Source organism: Neophocaena asiaeorientalis, unplaced genomic scaffold (assembly GCF_003031525.2).
Source record: "Neophocaena asiaeorientalis asiaeorientalis breed wild unplaced genomic scaffold, Neophocaena_asiaeorientalis_V1.1 scaffold141, whole genome shotgun sequence".
Taxonomy (NCBI): domain Eukaryota; kingdom Metazoa; phylum Chordata; class Mammalia; order Artiodactyla; family Phocoenidae; genus Neophocaena; species Neophocaena asiaeorientalis.
The window spans coordinates 3,663,495-3,689,497 of NW_020174267.1; the positions used below are offsets into that span (position 1 = coordinate 3,663,495).

The window sequence follows — 26,003 nt, forward strand, 5'->3', positions numbered from 1 at the left end:
AAAAATCCTAAATTAAACATAAGAAAACAATTCCATTTATAGGGACATAAAAAAGGGTAAAATACTTAGAAATAATTTTAAAAGTCTGAGACTTACACTGAAAGCTACAAAACATTGTTGCAAGAAATTAAAGAAGATCTAAATAAATGGAAAGGCATCCCATGTTCATGGATTGGAAGATGTAATATATTTCAATAGCAATATTCCTTAAATTGATCTATAGATTCAACAAAATCTCAATAAAAACTCCAGCTGTCTTTTTTTTCTTTTTAACAGAAATGGCCAAGCTGACTCCATAATTTATAATGAAAGGAAAAGGTGCAAGGACGCCAAGACAATCTTAAAAAAGAAGAATAAAGTTGGAGGACTCAAAATTCCCGATTTTTAAAGTTACTACAAAGCTACAGTTTAAAAAAAAAAAAAAAACAACAGTGTGGTGCTGGCATAAGGATAAGATACAGATCAACAGAATTGAACTGAAAGTCCAGAAATAAACCCACATGTCTACAGTCAACTGATTTACAACATCATGACTGGACGTGGACAGGGAAACTTGCCTTTATGACTGTGGGGTCCACTGTGGTTGGCAAGTTACACTCTTAGCTAAAGAACTTATAAGCTCTGCCTGTGCCTACTGGTGCCTTTTTAAAAAAAATCATATCACTATCATCTTGGTGACAATAACAAAAAATTAGAATTGTTTTTATATAATGACAAGTGGCTAGAGTGACTTGGGAACATTAAAGAAAATTAAAGAAAGTTATAATAAACGCCCCAGGAATACGGCTACATCATCAACATCACAGTACAGAAAATAGTTGCAGGGGTAGTTTTGCTAGAATATGACCAAAGCCTCTGTCACTGTTCGTGGTCTGCCACAGTGAACTGAAAATAAATTACAACCCAAAGGAGCCAAACATAAAATCCTACGATTGTTTTTACTGACTCTTAACAAAATTCCAGTGACACCTGAGGTGATTCCTGATGTCTGAGACAGAGAAAGCTGGAATGGTAAATCAGGGATGGAAGAATACCAATGAACCTCAGATTCTTACTTAACTGTCAATTAGACTTTTAAGAAATAAACCACCAAGATTTTTTGAGGGGGAGGGTATAAACACAGAGGTCAGAAGTGATTTAACTCAGGGCCTCAGCTTTCTCTGTAAAGATAAAAAGGGCCTCAGCTTTCTCTGTAAAGATAAAAAGTAAGTGGGGAGACAGATCCAGGGGAAAAAGAATTAAAAGCAAAGTATTGCTTTCATTCATGAATAACTCTGTTTTGACATTAAGATAGTCAATGATTTTTTTGGAGTGCTTCCTATTCAATAGGACCTGATGTATGTTGACGATATTTAACAAAGTCCTGGTTTTTGTGGCACTTACATTCCACTGGAAGATTATTATAAACAAATACATATCATATTGGGTGGTAGCAAATGCTATGAAACAAAAATAAAGCTAATGTGTGAGCTAATTTTGCTGCTCTAACAGACCAAGCTGAAGAGTACTGAGACCTCAGAGCTCTGCATTTGTGCCAGTTGATTTTTTTAAGGTATCTAGAGAATAAAGCCTCAGAAATAATTTTCTACCCAGGCAGGCACTTTCCAAGTGGAAAAACAGAAGCATTTAATTGAGACATGAAGCTTCCCTTAATAGTATGTAAAAAAGATACTTTAAAAATTATTAGTCTTTAAAAGGAATGAAATTCTGATACATGCAACAATACGGATGAACCCTGAAAACATTACACCTAGTGAAATAAGCCAGGCATAAATGGACAAATACTGTCTTATTAACCTTACATGAAGTACTTGGAATAGGAAATTCATAGAGACAAAAAGTAGAACAGAGGTTACTGGGGACTTAGAGGAGAAGGGAATGGGTTTCTATTTGAAATAATGAAAAAGTTCTGGAAATGGATAATGGTGATGGTTGGACGAGACTGTGAATCTACTTAATGCCAATGGATTACACACTTAAAATGGTTAAAAAAGCATTACCTTATGTATATTTTACCTCAGTAAAAATTACTTCATGACACTCTCAGATAGAAGTTCCTTGTAAAAGAAAGCCTCTCGAAGGTGTCGAAGAGTTGGGCAAGAAAGGAGACTTTATAGCAGTATAGGAGGAGACTTTGCAACTCTGTGGGCGGTGGAGGCAATGGGAAGAGCATCAGGGCTGCTCCCCCCATGTGAGTGACTGTCTTCCACGGCCTACCTTAGAGGATCAGGATGCTACTTTATAAATGCAGCTGGACAGTTTCTTTACAGGTCTATTTCTTATGTCCAGAATAGCCTTGAAAATTACTTCCCTCATTTTATCAGTGTGACTTACTCTCAGCATTCTTCTAAAAATGATCAAAAGCATAAATGCTTAAAATAAAAGGTACAAAGTATTAAGATTACTAACATGGTCATTCCTTTTCCTGATAAAACATTATTAGAAAAGATATCTGCTATAGAGTTTAAAGATATCCAAGAAAGAGTAAAATCTAGCTAATGAGAGAATATGGTCTAAAGAGTAGTTTAAAAAAAAAACAGTATCAACAAACAAATCATTTAGAAAATTGTTCTAGAAAATACGATGGTAACTAATTAATAACATATGTGGTTTGTCCTCAGTCTGAGGTCTCTGATGTTCAGGGAATATGGTAGTTCTTTGGTGCTGTTATTGTTCCATGATTCTTGGATGGTGAACTAAGTCTATAAGTGGGACGGCTGTTCCCACAGGACAAAAGTAACTGTAACAACTGCAACACTTCAGAGGGAATCCCTTAAATTTCTACAGGAAAACAAACAGTATGATGTCCAGTGAAGTTATGGTTTTTTTCCCTTAAAAACTTTTTTTCCCTGATCATATAATAATGCCCATTGTTAAAATCTGAAATTTACAGAAAAGCATGAAAAAAAAAATACCGATCAAACCACATCACCCATTAGTAACTTAATATTTTGATAGATTTCCTTCTGATCCTCTGTCCATCTTTTCACATGATGATATCATGTAAATCTATACTTTTTACTTTACATGAGGACATAGTCATTATCCCTGGTTATTAAAACACATCTATAAACATAATTTTGATCTCTGAATAATAATTGTGTGGTTATACAACTTACAACATTTCTGTTTATAGCTAACTCATTTCTAGTTGTTTCAAAAATATGCAGTAATGATATCTTTGGATATAATGATTTTTCTCCATTTCCTACTTCTTTATGGAGGTTTCCAGTGAAATTACTAGCTCAAGTATATATGAACAGTTTCTTAACAGCACCGCAGACACAATTTTTTAAAAGGCTATGCCAATTAACACTCTCCATGTGTCCTTTTATCCTTCATTTCTAATTCATCAGTTAAGTTGTAGTTTTTATTATTAGTCATTAAGACTATTTTATCACATAGTAGTTATTAAGATATTATCAGGGTATTTAAATTTTTATGTTATTATGAATAAATCATTATGTCTTCCAAATGGTTTTTGGAAAAAAAGCTTTTGATCTGTTTACAGTTACTTCAAACCCATATTACTAAAATCTCTTATTAATTATAAATGCTTCCCTTAAGGAATTTTAGTTACATAAGCTTATGTCATGCAACATTTTTATTTTCTCATTTCTAATAGTTAATACTTTTTATAATAATGTTAAATCATATCAGTGAATGAACATACTTATATTATGTTCTAAGTGGAATGCTTCCAGAGTTTCACTGTTAAAATTATGTTTTATGTTGGTTTGAGATAAGTATTTACTTATTCATTCAAGGAATATTTATATTTATTGAGTACCTACTACAGCCAGGGATATAATGGTGAGAGAAAAAATGGAAAAAATTCCTACCTTCATGAAGTTTATATAGTCAAGTAAGAAACAAAGACATCACAAAGAACCACAGGATAAATGTTAAAATTATAACTGTGCTAAGTACACAGAGCGATTGGTAGTTCTATAACATAATAAATATAGATACATACACACACACGTGTGTGTGTGTGTGTGAGAGAGAGAGAGAGAAAGAGAAAGAAAGAAAGAAAGAGAGAGAGAGAGAGAGAGGATTAAGTCAGCAAGCCTGGGCTGCCCACACCTTGCACATTCCCAAGAAGGGCCTGTGTTCCTGATAAAGGTTCTCGAGGTTGGCTCCTGGGAATTGAGCTCTTGGAATGTTCTGACTGATAAAGAGTGTTTTGCACGCTGAGGGCCTGCTGCATGCTCTAGCAGTTTGTACAGAGTTTTTACAAATGGTATGATTTATAATGAATACCTGCTTTTTCTCTCAGGGTCTGGAGTTTCAGTGACTAACATCAGTCACATGGCCATTATATGCTTAAGTGCCAGACCCCTCTTAAAAACCCTGAACTCTCAGGCTCAAGTCAGCTCCCCTAGTAGGCAGCACTTTGCACGGACTGTCACACATCCAATTCAGCATGTCCTGCACAGCTCCACTAGGAGGAACCCCTGGAAGCCTGTACTTGGTTTCCTCTGGACTTCACCCCATGCCCTTTCTGCTTCTGATACTGCTTGGTATTCTTCTGCTCTAATAAATCGTAACCATGAGTATAACAACTTCCAGGCCTTGTCAGTCCTTTTAGCAAACCCACTGAACCTGAGGGTGAACTTGAGGATTCCCTGACACAATGCGTATATGAAATAATCATCTACTTTGGATAGTTAAGGAAAGCTTCTCTCAGGAAGTATTTTTTGGAGCTGAAGTCTGAAAAAAGAGTAGGGGTCAACTGGATAAAGAGAGGAAGAACTGCTTTCCAAGCACGGGATAAGAGAGAGTGGTAAAAAAGAATATATCATAGTTTAAGATATGAGAGGAGGTAGTAGGCCATTTACACCTATTAGGCCACATGATGGACTTTTTTTGTGCTTTAAGCAAGGAGAAAGTGATGTGATCAGATTTCCAAAAAAATTCACTTAGGCTATAATACATGGACCAGAACGTTAGGGGGCCACTGCAAATGGTTAGGCAAGATTTCCATTATATTAAGGTGGTATTCTTATATTCCTCAGATTTTAACCATTTGGTATTTTGTTGTTGCTCATGTGGGTATTCTGTTGTTCTCACTTGTTTTTATCTTTAAAGCTGGAAAGGATAGTGAAGGAGCTGAGTAGATATTCTCGTGAGGAAGTACAGCGAATACCAGGAAGGGGAAAGAAGATGTAAGGGTGAGACGGGATGAGTCTGTAGTTTTAACTTTTTCTTCTCACTGAGTTCTCCTACAACATCTTTCAAAATGCTTACATTTACTCTAAAGTCTGCCAATATTTGGTTTTATGTTAACTCGGAAGTCCACTAAAGGTTTTAAAGCGAGCAATTACATGCATACTTACCATTATGGAAGAATGTCTAATATCTAATGCATAGGTATCGTCCCAATCAGGCGAGCTTAACTTTAAAAATGTGCTCATATGTTCTTCTTTGATCCCAAGATTGCGAAGGCCGTTCATCACTTTTCCTTCTAGTTTCAGCATATCCAAAAGACTTCATGTTTAAAGAAAAGAAATGTTTTGTTTTGATTTGCCAAAAATTTTTATTAAATCCTGTAAAGTTTATAGATTTCTCAAAGCATTAGAAACAAGTTTCACTGGTATTTTTATTAATAGCAGGAAAATACACTATTAAACTCATTAACAAATAAGACAAGGAGTCTAGTTATCCAGGGTAAACTTATGCGGAGGTTTTTTTTAAAGTGGTAACAAAATCTTCTTATTTAAAGGATAAGACAACAAGGTATATTTATTATACTCTTCACTAAAGAAGTGAGGATATACTCACCACTGAGCAGGTCAAAAATGAAAGGAAAAAATACAGTAGGTCACCCTTTTGATAAAGCTACTACAAAAACAAGGTAAAATCAAACATGACCTAAAATATAAGATTTTAATGCAGGGGAAACCCCATTAAAGTATGAAAGTTCACATCTGTTGAGAATACATACTAAAATTTCTAATTACATATATAATAATAATTTGATAGCTCTTAAACATGTTAGAAAGTATTACTGCTAAAAGTAACAACATCAATAAATAACCCTACTGACAAAAAGTTAGGGCAGTTTGATTCTTTAAACTACTGTTTATCAAGTTCATTCTGTGTCTCAAAACAACCTCAGGAAGTCTCAAGCGACACCAGTGAGGCTCAGAGAGGTGAAGCCTCCTGCCCAGTCACTCAGCCAGTAGAGTGCAAGAGCCGGGACGTGAAGGCTATAGGAACGCAGTGCTTCCCTGTATCTGCAAAGACGGATAAGGCTGTATAGACTGTGGTAAAGCATGTTCATGTTCATGTTTGAGAAGGTAAAAATCTACTAGGCAAGGAGGAATTTTGATTATTACTTTTTGAAACCAAGTGTTAAAATTTATATTTATTTTATGTAACCTAAGTGCTTCATTCAAAAATCCATTCATGGAAATCACTTCACCTTTCGGAAATGAAAAGAATTAGAATAAAGCAATATATGGGCTTTAGAGTACAGTTCTCAGGGAGGACAATAGAGATCTACATCTAAAAAGCAGAGATCTAATATCTAAACTCTTAGGAAGGCTGTTTTAGAAGTATTTCAAGCTGCTCTGTATGACATCAGTTCAGCATGTCTGTATCCTAGACAGCTCTGACCACTGCTTTACAAAGGAGAGTTTCTACCCCCTCCCTCCAAATCTATTAGAAGATGAGCGTGATAAAAAGAGTACTAGGTTAAATATCATAAATCACCAGGAGTAAGATTTAGTCGGAGCTATAACACTACTTCTTCATGTGGGGCTTCTTGAAGTTCTTAATTCCTTGAGTCTAAATTTTCTCGTTTGTAAAATAAGAATTTTGGATGGTATTGCCAATGTTCTCTCCATTTAAAAAATTTTATGATGCTTATTGATCTTATTGACTTTTGTGTGACAGAATTATAATATTCCTCATAGCTTTTGTAACAATCATCTTTGTTATCACAACCTAGTTTCCAAGGAAAACCACCAATAGAAAAACTAGATAGAGTTACATACTGTGGTACGTTGAAAAGGGCATGAAATTTCAAATCCTGCAACTATTTACTAGCTATGTCCCTATCTTTATGTGAGATCTGAGTCTTTGTTTCCCCATCAATAAAAAAGAGAATAGTAATAATCACTTGATAGGGTATTACGATTAAATGAATTTCCTACTGAGCACACAGTTGCCCTCAACAAGCACTAGTTTCCTCCTTGCTCTTCTCAAATCTTGAATTTTGAATACCAATAGAAAATATCTGGTTCTTGAAATATGCTAGGTTTATTTATCAGGAAAACTTATATCTCTGGATTGTTAAATAACCTCTCATGCTTTCTCCTTTTGAAAAGTCACTATCTTTAAATTTGCTTAGAAGCCTTCACTGGCTTCTCCTGCCCTTGAGACAAAAGACCAAAACCCAGAACCTGGTTTCACAATCTGATCTTTGCCCACCTGTGCGGCCTAAGCTTCTTCTAATTCTTCCTCACTGCAGAGTCTGGCCATACTAGACAATGCATTTTCTCAAATATGTCATGCTTGCAGAACCTCAACTCCCCACTTTGCCTGATTCATCCTTAAATATCACTTCCTTGAAGAAATTTGATATGCTCTGTCCCCATGTTCCATCAAGAACAAGTTTAAATCCCTGGAGTTAAAAGCTCTCAAAGCACTGCACTTTATCTTTTACAAACCTTATCATAATACAATTATTTAATATCAGTTATCCTCCTAGACTGTAAATTTTGCTTAAGCAAGATGTTTCTGTCTTGCTCACCACTACACCCCTGATATCTAGCAGTCTCTACAGCGTACTAGGCATTCAGATATTAACCAAATCGAATTTTAATACTGAATTGATTTTATAATATTGAATTTTAATGTTGCTTGCATTACAAATACATATTTAATCCAGAGCGCAAAAGAACGGTGAGCCAGACAACTTTATTAAGATATAGAAAAACTCCGCAAGTGCGAATATCAAGACACCTTTGTTACTCTATCTTTCTGGTAGTTATACTGTAGTGATATTACTCAAGCAGGAACAGGCTGGCTGTCAAAATGAGTAACATCCAGTATGTACCAGAGTCAGTTTCTTGAGCACTTGGACCTGACCAGAGTCTGGTCCATTCTGTGGCTGGGGTGACTATTAAGTAGCTCTAAGGCAAATGCATCTAAGGTAGATATATAAAACACATTTATGGAACTCCTCAAATTTCCTCAGTCCTACCTGCCCTTTTACCTGCTCATTGCCACTCCCTCTTACTGTCCTAGTCTCCCTGGGGGTGAGAGCTGGGCTTGGACACAGCCTGTGTGAACCTGGGCCGACCTGACACTGAGGCATGGAGGCTCTGGCTCCTTGGGAATCAGAGGAAGAAGGGTTAGGGCGTGGGCTTGGTACCAGCTCTACAACCCAAAACGCGACAAGGGTAGGCGATAGGAAGAAAGAGAAAAATAATTCCCCCTTCACTTTCTTTCCCCAAATCGACAATGTTAAAGTACTGGTTGCAAAGCACCTCTCTCCAGATCCAGGATATAATTTAATAGGACATTTCCTTCCTCTCCTCTTTCCTGAATCATTCTCTTTCATTCATCAACCTTTTCATACTTTTTATTCTACATGCTCTGATCCTTCCTGAGAACTTCTTTCTTTGATTGTTTATTTTGTGCTAAAAATGTCAGAAGATATAAATACCCTCACATATTTTCTTTTTTCTCCTTTAAGGCAATTATAGTAGTTTTAACTACTGATCCGATCAACGAGGAACAACAATGCATCACACGCCCTGCAGATCACTGATTACCAGGTGGAGGAGCCCAGAGGGCTCTATCTCTTGAATAACCTGTAGCCTTTCCAAGTTACACGTCACAATGTTCCTGTTATGAAAATTTCCCCATACACTGCCACAGAGAACTTTCCAAAATCTACCTACCATTTCTGCCCTCTTTTAAATCTATTTTCACTGTTCTTGAGCACAAATGTAATTTCTGTCCTCTAAAGTTTACTGCCAGGAGCTGACAACTGCTCTTCTCTATGTGTAGTATTTGGCCTTTATATCTCAGATTAGTATTTTCCCAAGATTAGGTCCAAAAATTCAACTAAATAAAGATAAAAGCCCCACTTGAACCCTACTTCTCAATCTTCCCTGTGTTTTCCTATATATTTCCAAGGTGCTAAGAAAATGAAACAAATGAACAATTTAAGTTCAATAAAAGCAAATTGAATTCAATTAAAACTGAATATCTGAACTAAAGTATTGTGTTTACTAAATTCATTTTATATTCTAAATATGAATTTTAAAGTAGCTTTATGACTCTCTTTAAAAGTAAAATAGAGCTTCCCTGGTGGCGCAGTGGTTGAGAGTCCGCCTGCCGATGCAGGGGACACGGGTCCCGGTCCGGGAAGACCCCACATGCCGCGGAGCGGCTGGGCCCGTGAGCCATGGCCGCTGAGCCTGCGCGTCCGGAGCCTGTGCTCCTCAATGGGAGAGGCCACAGCAGTGAGAGGCCCGTGTACCGCAAAAAAAAAAAAAAAAAAAAAAAGAAAAATAAATTCAGTTTGACTTCTCTCCTGTTTGGCCCATGACTTTAATTTACAGGTCAATGGCCATGATAAATACAAGACTTTCTAATTCTGCACTAGAGCATTTTTGAGGAATCTTTTTAACCTAAGGAGATAGCATCCAGCCATATATAATTTCAAGTTTCTTTTCTGATAGACACAAGCTCTTAAAATTCTTCCTGTTAGTTTCTTTACTCAGAGAAAGCATCTCATATTCCTTTCAGTTCTTTTCTGGAGCGTACAGCTCCCTAGCTACTCAGCTCTGTCCCAAGAAACTTCCCTGCTAAGTGATGGACCTACTTGCCAATTAAAGACAGTTTCGAATAATAGGACAAATATAGGTCAAGGATTCAGAAACTTCAATTTTCTCATCTGAACAAATTTCTCCAAGGTCTCTTCCATTTCTGACATTCAAAGACAATTAAGAGAATATTCTACCAAAATAACAGAGTTGTTCTGCACAATCAAAAAATATATTTGGGGCTTCCCTGGTGGCGCAGTGGTTGAGAGTCTGCCTGCCGATGCAGGGGACACGGGTTCGCGCCCCGGTCCGGGAAGATCCCACATGCCGTGGAGCGGCTGGGCCCGTGAGCCATGGCCGCTGAGCCTGCACGTGTGGAGCCTGTGCTCCGCAACAGGAGAGGCCACAGCAGTGAGAGGCCCGTGTACCGCAAAAAAAAAAAAAAGATATATGTGCTTTACCTTTAAAGTGATTATTTGCATTTTAACAAATACTAAATTCAGGACAAAAGTGTACCTTCATATATAAACCACAGTTTGTATCAATAATTCAATACTTACTTAAAAGGATCATAAGAATCCATATCAACATGAAGTCCATTTATATAGAGACCAGCATCGCCTGGCTGAATTTCAAATCTTTCTTGAAGATGCTGGAAATACAGAAAAGAGTTAACCGAGTGATAGAACAATAGCTGATCGATGTCAGGAGTTGGCCAACTATTTCTGTTGAATCAGATAGTAAATATCTTAGGCTTTGCCAGCTATATCATCTCTGTTGAACCACTCGACTCTGCCCCTGTAGCACAAAAGCAGTCACAGATAATTAACAAATGAGCACGATTATGTTCCAACAAAACTTTTATATGTATAAAGACAGGCAGCAGCCCACACTTGGCCTCTATGTAGGCAGTACTGCCCACATCTGATCTAAGGGATGGCAACCTTAAAACAGATTAAAGACACAATACCTGAGGATTTTGATTTTGCAGTATGTGATATTAAATTTCTAATGCTACAACAATTACTTACCTATTACATTTCATACTGTGTGTGTTTGTGCATACAAACACTTAGAATTTGATAGCTGGCAGAATCCTATTGTTTGATATCCCAGAACTCAACACCTTGGTGTATGTGTAAACGTTTAGCAATCATTTATGAATTCATAAGTTTTCATTAAAGCAGTGTTTCAATGTTCACTAACTTTTTATTAAGTAAATATTTCCCAAGTGCCTACTCAGTGCTAGAAACAACTCCAGGCACTAGAAAAAAAGGGAATGTCTTAGCCATACAGCATAGTTAGCAAGATCACGGTGAGGGAGTCAGATCTGGTTTAAACCCTAGTCTTGCTACTTACTCGTGGTAAGATTTAGGCAAATTTACTTAGTACCTTCCATAAGTCTCAGTTTCCTCATCTGTAAAACAGAATACTCACAAGTCTGTTTTAAAGGTTTAATGTAATACATATCTGTGTCTAGTCACATATAAAGTACTCACAAATGAAGCTTTCATTATGACTATTACCAGAGTAGGCAAATTGATTTAGGAAGAAAAACAATTTCAAAACAGTGCATTTCAATGACATCACACAATAAATGACCTAAGAGAGATCTGTATAAATTGTTCTGGAAAGACAGATGAAGCAGTTCAGAGGAGGCTTTACAGAGGTGAATTTTTCTGTATGGTTATCACTTACCATGACAGGTGAGCTACATATAGAGAGGGGAGAGGAGGAACTAAACTTGTAACAGTACAGAAAATATCTCCATTTGCTTTATGCAGAATACTGGCAAGAGATTAACATGAGAGATTCAAAGGTGAAATTCTGATTTGTCTTTAGCTACTTCTGTGCCTTTCTATCAAATAGTTACTTTTTGCTAGGAAACTTGCATTCAAAGTCTATAGAGGTCTAGTGAATCCACTGCCTGTTTTCCCAAAATTTGCACTGAACCATCATACACATTGTCTCAAGCTCTCTCCAGCACCTCCTTTGTTTTAGGCATCACAACTGAAAGTAGAAAGCATGTCAAACACTGATCTATACTAAACTAATTCCCTCTCTGCTGATTCCCTCAAGAACTTTTAGGCCAAGCACAGAGTCTTGAACAAAAAAGATGCTCTAAACAAGGGTAATAAGTTAAACTCAGTAAACTTGATGCCAAAACAATGTCAAAGAGAGGTATGTGTATTGGCACTGGTGGTGACAAATTCTTTCTTTTCCCCTCAAAGGGGGTAGCCTTCAATCCTGGCAAACTATCCCAAGTGTATGATTAAAGGCAGCCGTTCTCAAATCAAGGAGTAAGAATTTAGTTTCTAGCAATATGATGAACCAGAGATCCTGAAATCCTTCTACTAAAATATCAGAAATGCTAGATTAAAATATTAATATTGCCCTCTAAAAGGATGGTTTAACTTTTTAAAGATTTCACTTAAGAGTAGAGAATAAGTGTGAATAAGAGTCCAACGATATAACAAACACTGAAGGCCCTGCCCTGAGGAACTCTCAAGCATCCTCATGCTAGGTGGCCTGAAGTGTGAGTTTTTAAAGGTCAGTCTCAGAAGGACAGGAGGCAGTGCCTTGGGCCCACCAAGGGCAGGCAGCAGGGTCAGAGATATCCTTGTGCACATAAGGAAGTGCTACACTCACGGTGAAAAGCTGACCTAGAAAACAAAATGTCCTGCAGAAACAGCATAGAAACTTGCTGAGTTCACCATGGTTCTTAATGGAGGAAGAACAGTCTTCCATAAGAATTCATGGCTTCTGGCTTATCTTCATATGAGTTTGAGGCCCAATTTCACACTATTTTGAAGGTCCAAAAAATATAAACAGACTTTTAATTTAAAGTGGAATTAGGGGAATTCCCTGGTGGTCCAGTGGTTAGGACGCCGTGCTTCCACTGCAGGGGGCATATGTTCAATCCATGGTCAGGGAACGAAGATCCCGCATGCCCTGCGGCGCGGCAAAAAAATTAAAAAATTTTTTAAAAAGTGGAATTGAGTTGGGAGTGCTCATAAGCTTTGAGCAGAAACAAATTCAAATCTCCACGGACAAATATGACCTCATTAAAGAAAAGAGGGAACAATGTACAGAAATGTATTCCTTTAACAACCAATGGAGCTGTGCCATTAGTTGAAACTAAAAAAATTCCAATTGATTGGCTTTCAGGAGACTGGTTGAGCATTTAAATGGTAAATTGGTTTATAAACTTGTCTGGAGGTCCCTATGCTGGAACTACATGCATTCTGAACTTAAAATTTGAAGTCCAATCAGATGTAAATCTAATATAGGAAGGGTTTTGCTTTTTTCTGGGTGAGTGATGAGAGAAACAAAGATTCCGAAAAAATATATTTTACAGAAGAACCGCTGGAGAAGATATGCTAACCTAGGAATTTTCCCTAGAACTCCGTAAAATTTTCACACATTCTAAGTCATTAGTTGACATAATTAGAAAAGTGTGAGCTTTTATCTGAATTAGGTGTAATCTTTTAATTGGATTTTGTACTTAAATATCTGCATCTGGTTTATTATGTAATTACATAATTAAAAAAATCTGTTTCACAATACTGACGCAAAAGAAGTTACCTGACCACCTGACCCCCTTCCCCATTTCCCCCCAACCAAAACAAATAAGTGTCATGCAATTTAATTAATATATTTAACAGCTCTTATGGTAAACAATAAGAGATACGTATTGCATTGACATTGAATTTTAAATCTAAAGTAGATTCTGCCCAGTCTCTGAGCAAAACAACAATTATGAACTTCAAAGGGAAACTTGCTGTACTTTGGAGTTCAATCAATTGCTTCCTGAATAAAACCAAACTCAAATTCACTTATACAACTTCAGCATAGTCATGATATTTTTGGGATAATCTTTGCATGAGTCCAAAGTCAAAACTATGTAAAAACTATTCACAAAGAATTTTTGTTCTCATTCCAGCACCTTCCACCCTGTTCACCAGCCCCTACCCTTGGCCCACAGAGGTGACAAATTTTTCCCCCAAAGTTTCTGGTTTATCCTTCTGGTGTTTCTTTATACAAATATAATACAAACACATATCTTGTTTTCCCTGTTTTCTTATGCAAAATAAGACTCACCAATAGGGTGCACGATCATGCGTATGACTTTTTGAAATCTGCTTTCTCAGTCTAACTCTGATCTGCATTTCTCTTATTATAGAAAGATGAATCATCTTTCTGTATAGTTTGTTTTTTTTATTTTTTATTATTTATTTTATTTATTTATTTTTTGCTGTACACGGGCCTCTCACTGCTGTGGCCTCTCCCGCTGCGGAGCACAGGCTCAGGACACGCAGGCCCAGTGGCCATGGCTCACGGGCCCAGCCGCTCCGCGGCATGTGGGATCTTCCCGGACCGGGGCACGAACCCGCGTCCCCTGCATCGGCAGGCGGACTCCCAACCACTGCGCCACCACGGAAGTCCCATCTTTCTGTATATTTAAAGACCACTATTATTTCTTTTTTGTGTGTAAACCCTTTGTTTACATGTTTTGCAACAGTGAAATGTTTTACAGGAACTGTACTATTTGGTGCGTATGGATAAGATGTTGGAGCAGTGACATATTTCCAGGGTGTTCATGTAGCCCATCCATTTTGGGACATTCCACAATTTTTTGACTTTCCGATCACAATCATCCCTTTCTTCTCCAAGGTTGGAACTCCCAGTTTAGTTACCTCCCACACACTCCACGTGTTAGTGGGTAACATGGACTACTAGCCCAACACCTTTGCCTGGGATTAGTGACGTGAAAGCCATTATTCCCTTGTCTTTCTCTCAGTGTGTTCCAAAAGAGGCAGTAAACAAGATGGCCATATACAGTGTCAAGATTAACTTACTGAATAAATTCAAGGTTCCTTGCTCAGTAATCAAAGCTGCTTTCAAAACTGTTTCACTGCTAATTCCAAGCGGATGAGAAGTGGCCACGGTGATAGCAGTGGGTGGCCCCAGCATCCCTGAGCAGGCTGGAGCACCTGGTGGCCAGCATAGATACGGGAGGTACAGTCTGTGCTGCTGTGCACACCGGGCAGAGGTTCCTACTGCTCCTTTAATTTTTCAGAGTAATCCTGGCTATTATTCCTTGTCTACTTTTTCCACATGAATTTTTAGACTCATCTTGTCAAGTTTCAGAGGGAAAAAAACACTCCAGGTTCTGATTATATTTACAAATTAACTTAGAATTGACTTCATTGTAATTTTCCAATACAAGATACGTCCTTCTACATGCCCTTAAGTAGACTGTCAAATCTTTCTTTATATAGGCTTTACCTACTTGTTAAGTTTATTCCTGTATACTTTTTGTGTTGCTATTATAAATGGAGTCTTTTCTTACATTATAACTTTTAACTAGTTGCTTGCAATATATGGAGCCTACTGATTTTTTTTTTTTTTTTACCAAGGTTCTTTAATGGAGAAATGAGTACCAGGTATAAAAGTTTGAGGGCATATCTCTAGTTCACATTTCACCATCTTGTCCAAAAGTCTATTTTGGAGATTTTTTTTCATTTTTTACATTGTTAAACTTTATGCCATTCCTCTGATACTACACAGTGCATTCTAGATTGTTAGAATTATAGAAAAGTCTGGCAACTTCACTGCTGTGAAAATTGAAACTACAGAAATAATATTATAAAAGAACTTAATACTATTTTGTTTATATAACAGTCTTGCAAAATGTAAGTGTAAAACCTTATTATTACCATAAATTGATAACTCCAAGTAAAGTAATAATTTAACAAGATGATAGACATAGTTTAAAATATTGAGAATTATTTTCCTTCAAAGTCACTAATATCAGTCTAGTAGATTATGATACCCTCTCCCTCTTTCTGACATACTCCAACTGCCTTACATATGTAAATATACATAGATATTTATGTATGATGTATTTTTCTCTATGTGTGTGTGTGTATATATAAAAATGTGGGTTTATGTATATCTACATATAAATATGTGAACACTTAGCAGAGGGCCACAGTTACTGAGGCGGACACTGTGCTAAGTCACTTTACATTCTCATTTAATCCTCCTAATAATCCAGTGAAATAGGTACTATTCTTTTTTTCTTTTTTTTGGATGCATAGAACTGATTAGCTTTTATTCATGTTACAAAGAGTTCTTTTCTTTACAAAAATTATCTTTCTGTCTTTTTTTTTTAACATCTTTATTGGAGTATAATTGCTTTACAATGGTGTGTTAGTTTCTGCTTTATAACAAAGTGAATCAGCTATACATATACATATATCCCCATATCTCTTCCCTCTTACGTCTCCCTCCCTCCCACCCTCCCTATCCCACCCCTCTAGGTGGTCACAAAGCACCAAGCTGACCTCCCTGTGCTATGCGGCTGCTTCCCACTATCTATCGGTTTTACATTTGGTAGTATATATATGTCCATGCCACTCTCTCACTTTGTCCCAGCTTACCCTTCCCCCTCGCTGTGTCCTCAAGTCCATTTTCTACATGTGTCTTTATTCCTGTCCTGCCCCTAGGTTCATCAGAACCATTTTTTTTTTAGATTCCACATATATGTGTTACCATATGTTATTTTTCTCTTTCTGACTTTCTGTATGACAGACTCTAGGTCCATCCACCTCACTATAAATAACTCAATTTTGTTTCTTTCTATGGCTGAGTAATATTCCATTGTATATATGTGCCACATATTCTTTATCCATTCATCTGTTGATGGACACTTAGGTTGCTTCCATGTCCTAGCTATTGTAAATAGAGCTGCAATGAACATTGGGGTACATGACTCTTTATGAATTATGGTTTTCTCAGGGTATATGCCCAGTAGTGGGATTGCTGGGTCGTATGGTAGTTCTATTTTTAGTTTTTTAAGGAACCTCCATACTGTTTTCCACAGTGGCTGTATCCATTTACATTCCCACCAACAGTGCAAGAGGGTTTCCTTTTCTCCACATCCTCTCCAGCATTCATTGTTTGTAGATTTTTTGATGATGGCCATTCTGACTGGTGTGAGATGATATCCCCCTGTAGTTTTGATTTGCATTTCTCTAATGATTAATAATGTTGAGCATTCTTTCGTGTGTTTGTTGGCAATCTGTATATCTTCTTTGGAGAAATGTCGATTTAGGTCTCCTGCCCATTTTTGGACTGGGTTGTTTGTTTTTTTGATATTGAGTTGCATGAGCTGCTTGTAAATTTTGGAGAGTAATCCTTTGTCAGTTGCTTCATTTGCAAATATTTTCTCCCATTCTGAGGGTTGTCTTTTCCTCTTGTTTATGGTTTCCTTTGCTGTGCAAAAGCTTTTAAGTTTCATTAGGAGCCTCTTGATTTATATATTTTAATTGTGCCTTCTATTATCTTTTGCTATGGACTGAATTGTGTTGCCCCACCTCAAATCCATATGTTGAAGCCCTAAACCCCCATGAGACTGTATTTGGAGATGGGGCTTAAGGAGGTAATTAAGGTTAAATGAGGTCATAAGGGTGGCACACGGGTGTGCACACAGAGGGAAGACCATGTGAAGACACAGCAAAAAGGCAGCTGCTGACAAGTCAGGAAGAGTCCATATCAAATACAGAATTTGCTGAAACTCTGATCTGGGACTTCCAGCCTCCAGAACTGAGAGAAAATAAATTTCTGTGGTGTAAGCCACCCAGTCTGGGGTACTTTGTTATGGCGGCCCAAGCAGACCAACACACCTTTCTACATCTAATTTTTGTTTTTAGTTGATTCTCTTATATATTCCTCACCTTTCCCCAATTTTTATACTTCCAGTATCGTTCTCTTGACTAATGACTTGGGCTAATAACTGACACAATAATAACTACAGTGATGATAATGTGCTTCATTGTCTTGTTCCTGATTTCAGTAAATATACCTCTAGTAATTTTCTATTAGTAAGATGCTGACTTTTAAGCTGAGATAAACACAAATACATATACCCATGCACACTTAATCATGTTAAGGAAGTATAATCAAGTTAAGAAAGTATATTTCCTTATAAAGCGTTTTTTTATATTCAGGAACAGGTCTTGAATTTTATAAAATGCTTTTTCAGCATGTACAAAGATAATCATACAATTTTACCACTTAGATCTAACAATAGTATATGACTAGATTTCCTAATCTATTGACCATTCTTGCATCCCTCAAGCTCCATTCAATTATGATATATTATCATTTCATTAGTTTTACTATTTTTACCTTTTAACTCATTAATTTTTACCTGTATTAATTTCTTCTGCTTTTGCTTTTCTTTACTGTTCTTAACATTTTAAGTCTGATATTTAATTCATTTACTTTTTTTTCATTTTATTGATGTAAGACTTCAAGGCTTATCTCTGAACTTTGTTTTATTTGGGTCCCAAAGATTCTAATATCTTATGTTTTCAAATGTTGTTATCAAGAACTGTTGCAATTTTGATGTGTATTTTTTTAAATGTTTATTTATTTTCCTTATTTATTTATTTTTTTGGCTGCATCGGGTCTTAGTTGTGGCACATGGGATCTTTGTTGAGGCATGTGGGATCTTTTTCGTTACGGTGCAAGGTCTCCTCGGGTTTCTCTCTAGTTGCAGTGTGTGGGTTTTCTCTCTCTAGTTGTGGCACACAGGCTTCAGAGTGCATGGGCTCTGTAGTTGTGGAACACGGAGCCTCTCATTGAGATGCATGAGCTCAGTGGTTGTAGCACACGGGCTTAGTTGCCCCACTGCATGTGGGATCTTAGTTCCCCGACCAAGGATCGAACCTGGTCCCATGCATTGGCAGGTGGATTTTCTACCACTGCACTACCAAGGGAGTCCCTTGATGTGTATTTTATTTTCCCTTCTACTTAAGAGTAAATAGTTTTTAACTTCCAAGTGAATAAACCCTTTTTATATGATGTTGTTATTGATTTCTAGTTTGCATTGACATTGAGAATTTTTTTTCTATTTTACCCATTTTCTGGATTTTTTGCCATTACTACTTCATAAAAACTTGAAGAAAGGCATATTTTTTCTATTATCAGGATACAAAATTTGTTATATAACCAGAAGACCTATTATCTATACAATCATAATGTCATTTGGTCTTCTATATCTTTACTTACCATTTCACTAGTCTGAGAGAGGTAAATTATATTTCTCCTTCCATCTCCTGTAGTCTGTTTCAGGAATGTTGCTGCAGTGTTTTGATGTAAAAATATTTTAAACTGCTATTGTAGCCTTGTGAATTATAGCCCTAAGTATTATAAATGGCCATTTTTTGCTCATTAATATTTTTAGAACTGAATTTGGCTTCATGGCATTTTAAGGTCACTACCCTTAACACACAGTATTTGCTTGGTATACCTTGGCATGTCCTTTAATTTTTGACATTTCTAAATTACTTTAAGAGTTTTTATTTTACATACATTGTACATGCCTAATGAAACAAACTGAACATTTTTGCTAATATGTTAGTTAAGCTTATTTACATCTATTGATATCATAGACCTGGTTAGCCTCAAATGTCATTCTTTCATGCTGTATTTACTCTTTCTAGATGTATTTTTTAAATGTCTCTTTTCTTGTGCACTCAGTTCTTTTCACAGTTTGGAAGATTTAGACTTTTGTTCCTCTAGTTACTATTAAACATATATATTGGGCTTCCCTGGTGGCGCAGTGGTTGAGAGTCCGCCTGCCGATGCAGGGGACGCGGGTTCATGCCCCGGTCCGGGAAGATCCCACATGCCGCGGAGAGGCTGGGCCCATGAGCCATGGCCACTGAGCCTGTGCGTCCGGAGCCTGTGCTCCGCAATGGGAGAAGCCACAACAGTGAGAGGCCCGCGTACCGACAAAAAAAAAAAAAAAAAAGTATGTTCATTTAATACCCTCAGTCATCTCTTTCTTTAACCAACAACTAATAATTTCTGTTACAAAAAATAATAAAATTAGCCTTTAACCTCTTTCTGCTGCCTTTCCTCTTGCACAGCCCAATTTTATTCAATAGTTTTATATTCATTACTGGTTAACTATATACTTTCAAATAAGTTCAGGCTTCCACTGCTTGACTTTTCAGCTTTAATTATATCTTTGATTCCTGAGTATTACAGTTAAGGCAATCAACAAGTTCATTCTATTTTCTTCCCCCCCGCCATATTTATTTGTTGCAATATTTTATCTCTGTCAGAGTAGGTACTGTTTACATACTATACTATCACCCTGTCCCTCACTTTTTACTTTTAGTTCTACACATAAACATATTCAATGCCCAACAGGCAGTTGCTCTGCCCAAGAATCTTCAATCAGTTCTTGGTCGGAGAAATTCCGCAGAAAGTGTTCTTGGGAGCAATATTCCCTGAATTTTTGCATGTTCAATATTTTCGTAGCCTGTATATACATATCTTCTTGAAGGACAGTTTTTCTTTCCTTGAATGTCTCGTAGATGGAGCTTCACTGTTTCTTGGTGTTGAATTTGTTTTTGAGAAGTCTGATGCCAATGTGATTTTCTTTCCTTATCATCTTTCTTATTAAATGCATAAGTAATTTCCTTTGTTCCCTATAAAGTTCAATAGCTTATATTTGACCACTCTTGGTCAATTTTCCCAAGTTGCACAATGCACCCTTTTTATTTGTGGATTTGGAACTTCTTTTATTTTAGAAAATTTTCTGATTGTAGTTTTAGGCATTCGTTCTGTCCATTTGTTCTATTCTTCTATTTCACAGACTCTAGTCTAGGTATATTGGATTTCCTTTACCTGGCTTTACTTTATCATCTTCTCCCGAGTCCTTTCTATTTCTTTTTTTAAAAATTATCTCTGCATTTATTATTTCTATCTACTATGTCTTCTGCTGTGTTTTCTATAAGGTCAGTTCTCCTTTGTGCCACTTTATAACTTTAGTTTTTATTTCGGAAATGGTTTTATCTTTACTTTCTACACCTTTGCAAAGTCCTTCCAGTTCTAGTTTCACATTCCCTTGTTGTTGCTCACCAAATCCATCACTTCAATGTTCACCAACACAATGTAAACTATTGTGTTACAAAATCTACCCAATCCCAAACAATTCCCCACCTTGAAAGACCCAACTTAAACCACCTAAACAGAGACCCTCTCCAATCCTCTAATTACTCTACCCTAATGTCCCCCTTTTGAGACACTTTTGTAACAAGAGTCTATCAAGGTGTTGCTCTCCCTCATTTCAGCAAGTTTATTAAACTCAGCTTTGCCTGAGTAACAAGTTTCCCTGGTGGCTTTTTGTTGGGGAGCTGACAGTCTACACCAGACTCCCCCTTCCCACCTGGTTTTATTTAAATAAATAAATAGCCTTTTGTATGCTGTTCTCCTAGAAATAGGAGTCACTGAAGAATTTTTTTTGGAAGACTAGATCAAATTTCTTAATTTCATCAAATATCTTTCCAATCACCTAGCAAGGTGACTGGCAATAGAAAAACTTACAATTCTTATTAAATTGTTCTGAAATGAGCTGTAAACCAGGGCACAAATTCTGGTTCCATCAGTACCAATTCTGTGACCCAGAAGAAATCACTGGATCTCAGTTTATACATTAGGATATTAACAACTGCTTCAATATACAGAACATCTTAAAAACTACACATTGCTAAATATAGAATGTATTATAGGTAACATTTAAATATTAAAAGTTTTCAATTCAACAAATATTTCTGACAGAATGCTCTGTGCCAGGTACTGTGCTCATTCAAACCCCTAGGTTCAGAGTTTCCTGATTGACTCATTTCCACTAACTTTCATTCCCACTCTACTTCAGCAGCTAGCTTTGACTGTCATCCTGTGATTATGTCATCACAGTGGTTCACCTTTGGAACTATCCCATTTGGTCCTTCCAATTCTCTCTTTTATTCCCACAATATCTCTTTAACCTCATGAAATTCTTCAGCCTCTGGAATCAAAATCATCACACAGAGCAAAGCTTTGATGACCAGGAACACCCCCTTTGGACTATTAACGGAGCAAAAAATAAACTGGATTATGTGATGCCACTGATACTTCGGCATTCCTTTCTTTTTCCTCCTTTTTCTTTCCCAACCTCTCTTCCTTTCTTACTGCAAGTGGCATTATTCAAACAAAAAAATTCAAACAAGAAAACAATGCATTCTGCTTGAAGAACGGTAAGAGCAATTAGGAAAATTACAGAAAGGAGTAGTGCTCAGTTTTGAAGGATAAGCAAGAATTTGTTAGGTGGTCAATGAGGCAAAGAACATCCCAGGTAGGGATGATGTGCTGCGGCTTCTATCACTCAGTCTCCCATGAACTGTGCATCTACTTCATTATCATCATTGTAGCTGTCTGTCATCATCAAAACAGCTGATATTTACTGAGAGCTTACTGTCTCAGTGTAACAGGCACTGTTGATGGGCTAACCTGGCACTATCTCTAAGCCATTTCGCCTCTGCTCCCCTCAATCACTAGAAAAGTAAGCACTAACTTTTCTAGTCTCCCTTGTGGCTAGGAATATCCACATTACAAAATTTTGGCCAATGAGACAGAAGTCAAAGATGGCTGAAGTGTTCCAGAAAGGCTTCAGTCAGGATGAATGTGGTTTGATCTTCCTGCCTCTTTCTGCTTTGAATCCAGACAAGTAGTCTGGAGCTGTGGCAGCCATTCTGCAACCATAAAAGAAAAAACCATGTCTGTGGAAACCTACTTTGACACTTCTGTTTTTTTTAATATTTAAAATTTTATTTATTTTTGGCTGCGTTGGGTCTTCGTTGCTGTGCACAGGCTTTCTCTAGTTGTGGTGAGCCGGCTTCTCATTGTGGTGGCTTCTCTTGTTGCGGCGCATGGGCTCTAGGGTGTACGGGCTTCAGTAGTTGTGGCGCACGGGCTTAGTTGCTCCACGGCATGTGGGATCTTCCTGGACCAGGGCTTGAACCCGTGTCCCTTGCACTGGCAGGCGGATTTTTTTTCTTTTTTAAACATCTTTATTGGAGTATAATTGCTTTACAATGGTGTGTTAGTTTCTGCTGTATAACAAAGTGAATCAGCTATACATATACATTTATCCCCATTTCTCCTCCCTCTTGCACCTTCCTCCCACCCTCCCTATCCCACCCCTCTAGGTGGGTACAAAGCACCGAGCTGATCTCCCTGTGCTATGCGGCTGCTTCCCGCTGGCTACTTTACATTTGGTAGTGTATATATGTCCATGCCACTCTCTCACTTCATCCCAGCTTACCCTTCCCCCTCCCTGTGTCCTCAAGTCCATTCTCTATGTCTGCATCTTTATTCCTGTCTGGCAGGCAGATTCTTAACCACTGCGCCACCAGGGAAGGGACTTCTTTTTACGTGAGAAAAATGAACTCCTACTGTTTAAGGCCCTGTGTGCCTGGGATTAATATTACTTAAAGCCAAACCAGTCCTATGTAATGGAACCAGGAAGTGTTCTCAAGCATTTCCTAAGTATTAACACAGTTAGAATCATTTGGGGTCTTAAGGTAATTTAGGAGACCATTTAGCAGAATCTTATCAAACTAGTGATCAACTGTGTACTATATGTTATAGGACTCTAGTAATGTTCCAGTGGTCTAAACTTGGCTTGGTCCTCACAAGCTTTTAAGCAAAACTAATGAGAAACAGAAGAATTATTTCATAGCCTTTATCTCTATTTTGTGAAGGAAACCATACAGCATGGGCAGAAAATTTGGAGTATATAAGGTTAATGAGAAAGTAAGTAGGATCTATGTCAGGAAAGACTGGCTAGGATCACAAACTGTATGCTATATAAAGTAGACAATATAAAAATGGAAAAACCTGAACTGTTTTAATAATCAAAAAGTACAAGTTAACATTTTCTTTTTTGTATGAAAATTGAAGATCCAAAGTCTAAAATATAGTGTTATTAGTGCAGTAAAATTTTTAAGAAAGGAATTCGAACAAACCTTTTGATTTTCCTGTATTTCCTCCCTCATACGTTGATTTACAGCAATTCTGGTCAGAGATCTGGGAACATAAATACAGATACAATTCATTCTTCCTTAAATGTTTGGACTAATCTATGATTCAGTGTAATATAATACTTTGTACGAGAAACTAAAAACTCTAAAGGCATCATGACTGACAAGTACATTTTCCACATAGTCTATCTGACAGGTGGTACTACGGCTTTCATTTGACAAGGGTATTTGATTCAGGTGGAATAGAGGCTGTCAAAAGTTCATATGCACAAACTGTACACATTACATGCTGTCGCATTTTTCAAGAATACTTGACTGAAAATGCTGTCTTGTGTTGTTTTGCCCATAGGGAGAAATTCTATATGAAATTACCAATGTCATTATATGTAGCGCTGCAAATAGGCAATGTTTGGAATATGTGTATATAAAGAATTTTGGTTAACCTGAGATATTTACCACAGTAAGTTCTAAAATACTGATAATGTTGACTTCATATATTCACTCTATAAGGAAGCTTAGAACTCCCTTATAATTTAAAAACAGAGCAAACTGTCTTTTAAATAAGTCTATTAATTATATTTATTTGACCTAGTAACTACTAAGAATGCTTAATTAGCTATTGATCTGTCAATTTTATGCATAGAAGAAAATGATTTAAAAAATCAAAAGATCGTTAATGCAAAGTCTGGCATTAAGTAAAACCCAAGCAGAAGGGTGTATCTTAAAACAACCCACGGTAAGTGTGTATTACCTCCTAAAATCTGGCAGCATTTGAGATTAATTGCAACTGAAAATCTGATAATGCAAATTTTTCATTCATTTATCAAGTATTTCATTTCAATGAACATTTACTGGCTGTCTACAGAGTGACTTTATTTTTTTTTTGATGAAAAATAAAAACCATTTATTAAGTCTGAACATATATGGAGGCGAGATTTTTAGCCTTGGGTATCAATTATGGTTGCACCATTGATGGAGTCTGGAGGAAACCAACTCAACTCGCTTCATCCCAAGATTCAGGAAGCATCCACAAGTTCATGGAGTAATGACTTATCAGAGTAACCGTAGAGATATGCTTAAGCCTACAGTTCAGCCATTAAGCAGTGTTAGCACAGTTGGTAAATTTTTTTTAACGACCAACCACAAATTAAGAGCAGAGTTTAGCCCCAAAACCCCTGAATAATTATAATGACTTACCGTCAAAACAGCTAATCGACTATCTTCCTAAAACTAAAATTATTTCACTTTATTTGATCGAGTAATTTCAAAAGCTATTGTTAGTTAACAGCAGTGTGGCTAAACATCTATGTTTATACACACATACATATTTCATGTTTTAATATACATATACTGACTTCTCAAATTCTTGGTTTTGCTTAAACTAAAACTGAGAGTCACGTCAATGTATTCATTTTTAATCTGTAAATAAGGTGACAAACCTCTCTATTTTCAGGGTATCACGAAAAGGTTCTTGGTATCCTGTGGCCAAACATGTACTACTTATTTATCTTACAAAGGTATTGACTGTCTAGATTCAGGATTCAGTAATTTGTGCTGCGGATAAATGTACCAAAGTGTCTGAAACAAACAGAGGGGTAGTGATTATCCACTGCTTAAGAAGGGATGCTGAGGGCACAAGGATGCTCTCCAATTCCTCTCAGTGAAACACTATTGCCGCACCTGTCACGTGTTATATATCTTCAATATAAGCTAACTTAGCTTATGTTTTACTGGTTGCTTATAATTTTATACTATTATTCCTACAAATGCATCAAAGTCTTGTTATTTTGTAAATCTTTATAAAACACGGTAACCAGAATTGTATCTACTGGTTACTTCTAGATATGGAAATGTATTATCTATTGAACTGGAAGATGCATTTAATGTAATATTAATATTTCTGAAAGCAGTTCTATCAGGTATCTCATTGGCAAAAAAGTATTCCACAAAATATTCTATACAATTAAGACATTACTAATTGTCTGGAATCTGAAAGGGCAAGAACATGATTTGGCCATACACTGAGCATAGGTCTATTTAGAGCAACACTTTTCATCATCCTCTGTAAAGAGAAAAATGTCCCCTTATTATATACTGCTTAAATCCGTTTTTTCTTGGATTACCAGCTCTCACTGTTTACGTTTAAATACATTTTTAAATACATTATTTTTTCCTTTCCATTTGCCTCTAATTCAAGAGTTCTATTTTGTAGTATGTATACATATGCATGCACAAACCAATATTCTGCTCTAGTTAAAAAAAAACCCAATATACATAATGAAAAGAGACCCTGATCTCATAAACACGATATACAACAGAATTAACTGATATC

General features: G+C 36.8%; 1 protein-coding gene across 1 annotated transcript in view; it reads right to left on the bottom strand.

Moving 5' to 3' along the window:
* UGGT2 (UDP-glucose glycoprotein glucosyltransferase 2) overlaps positions 1-26,003 on the bottom strand; it is a 165,058-nt gene that overhangs the window by 99,737 nt on the left and 39,318 nt on the right. Inside the window, exons 10-12 of the mRNA XM_024755268.1 lie at positions 23,657-23,717; positions 10,346-10,437; positions 5,340-5,490 (exon numbers count right to left, since the gene is read on the bottom strand). Coding sequence (XP_024611036.1) covers positions 5,340-5,490; positions 10,346-10,437; positions 23,657-23,717 — 304 coding nt within the window. The remainder of the gene's footprint in view (positions 1-5,339; positions 5,491-10,345; positions 10,438-23,656; positions 23,718-26,003) is intronic.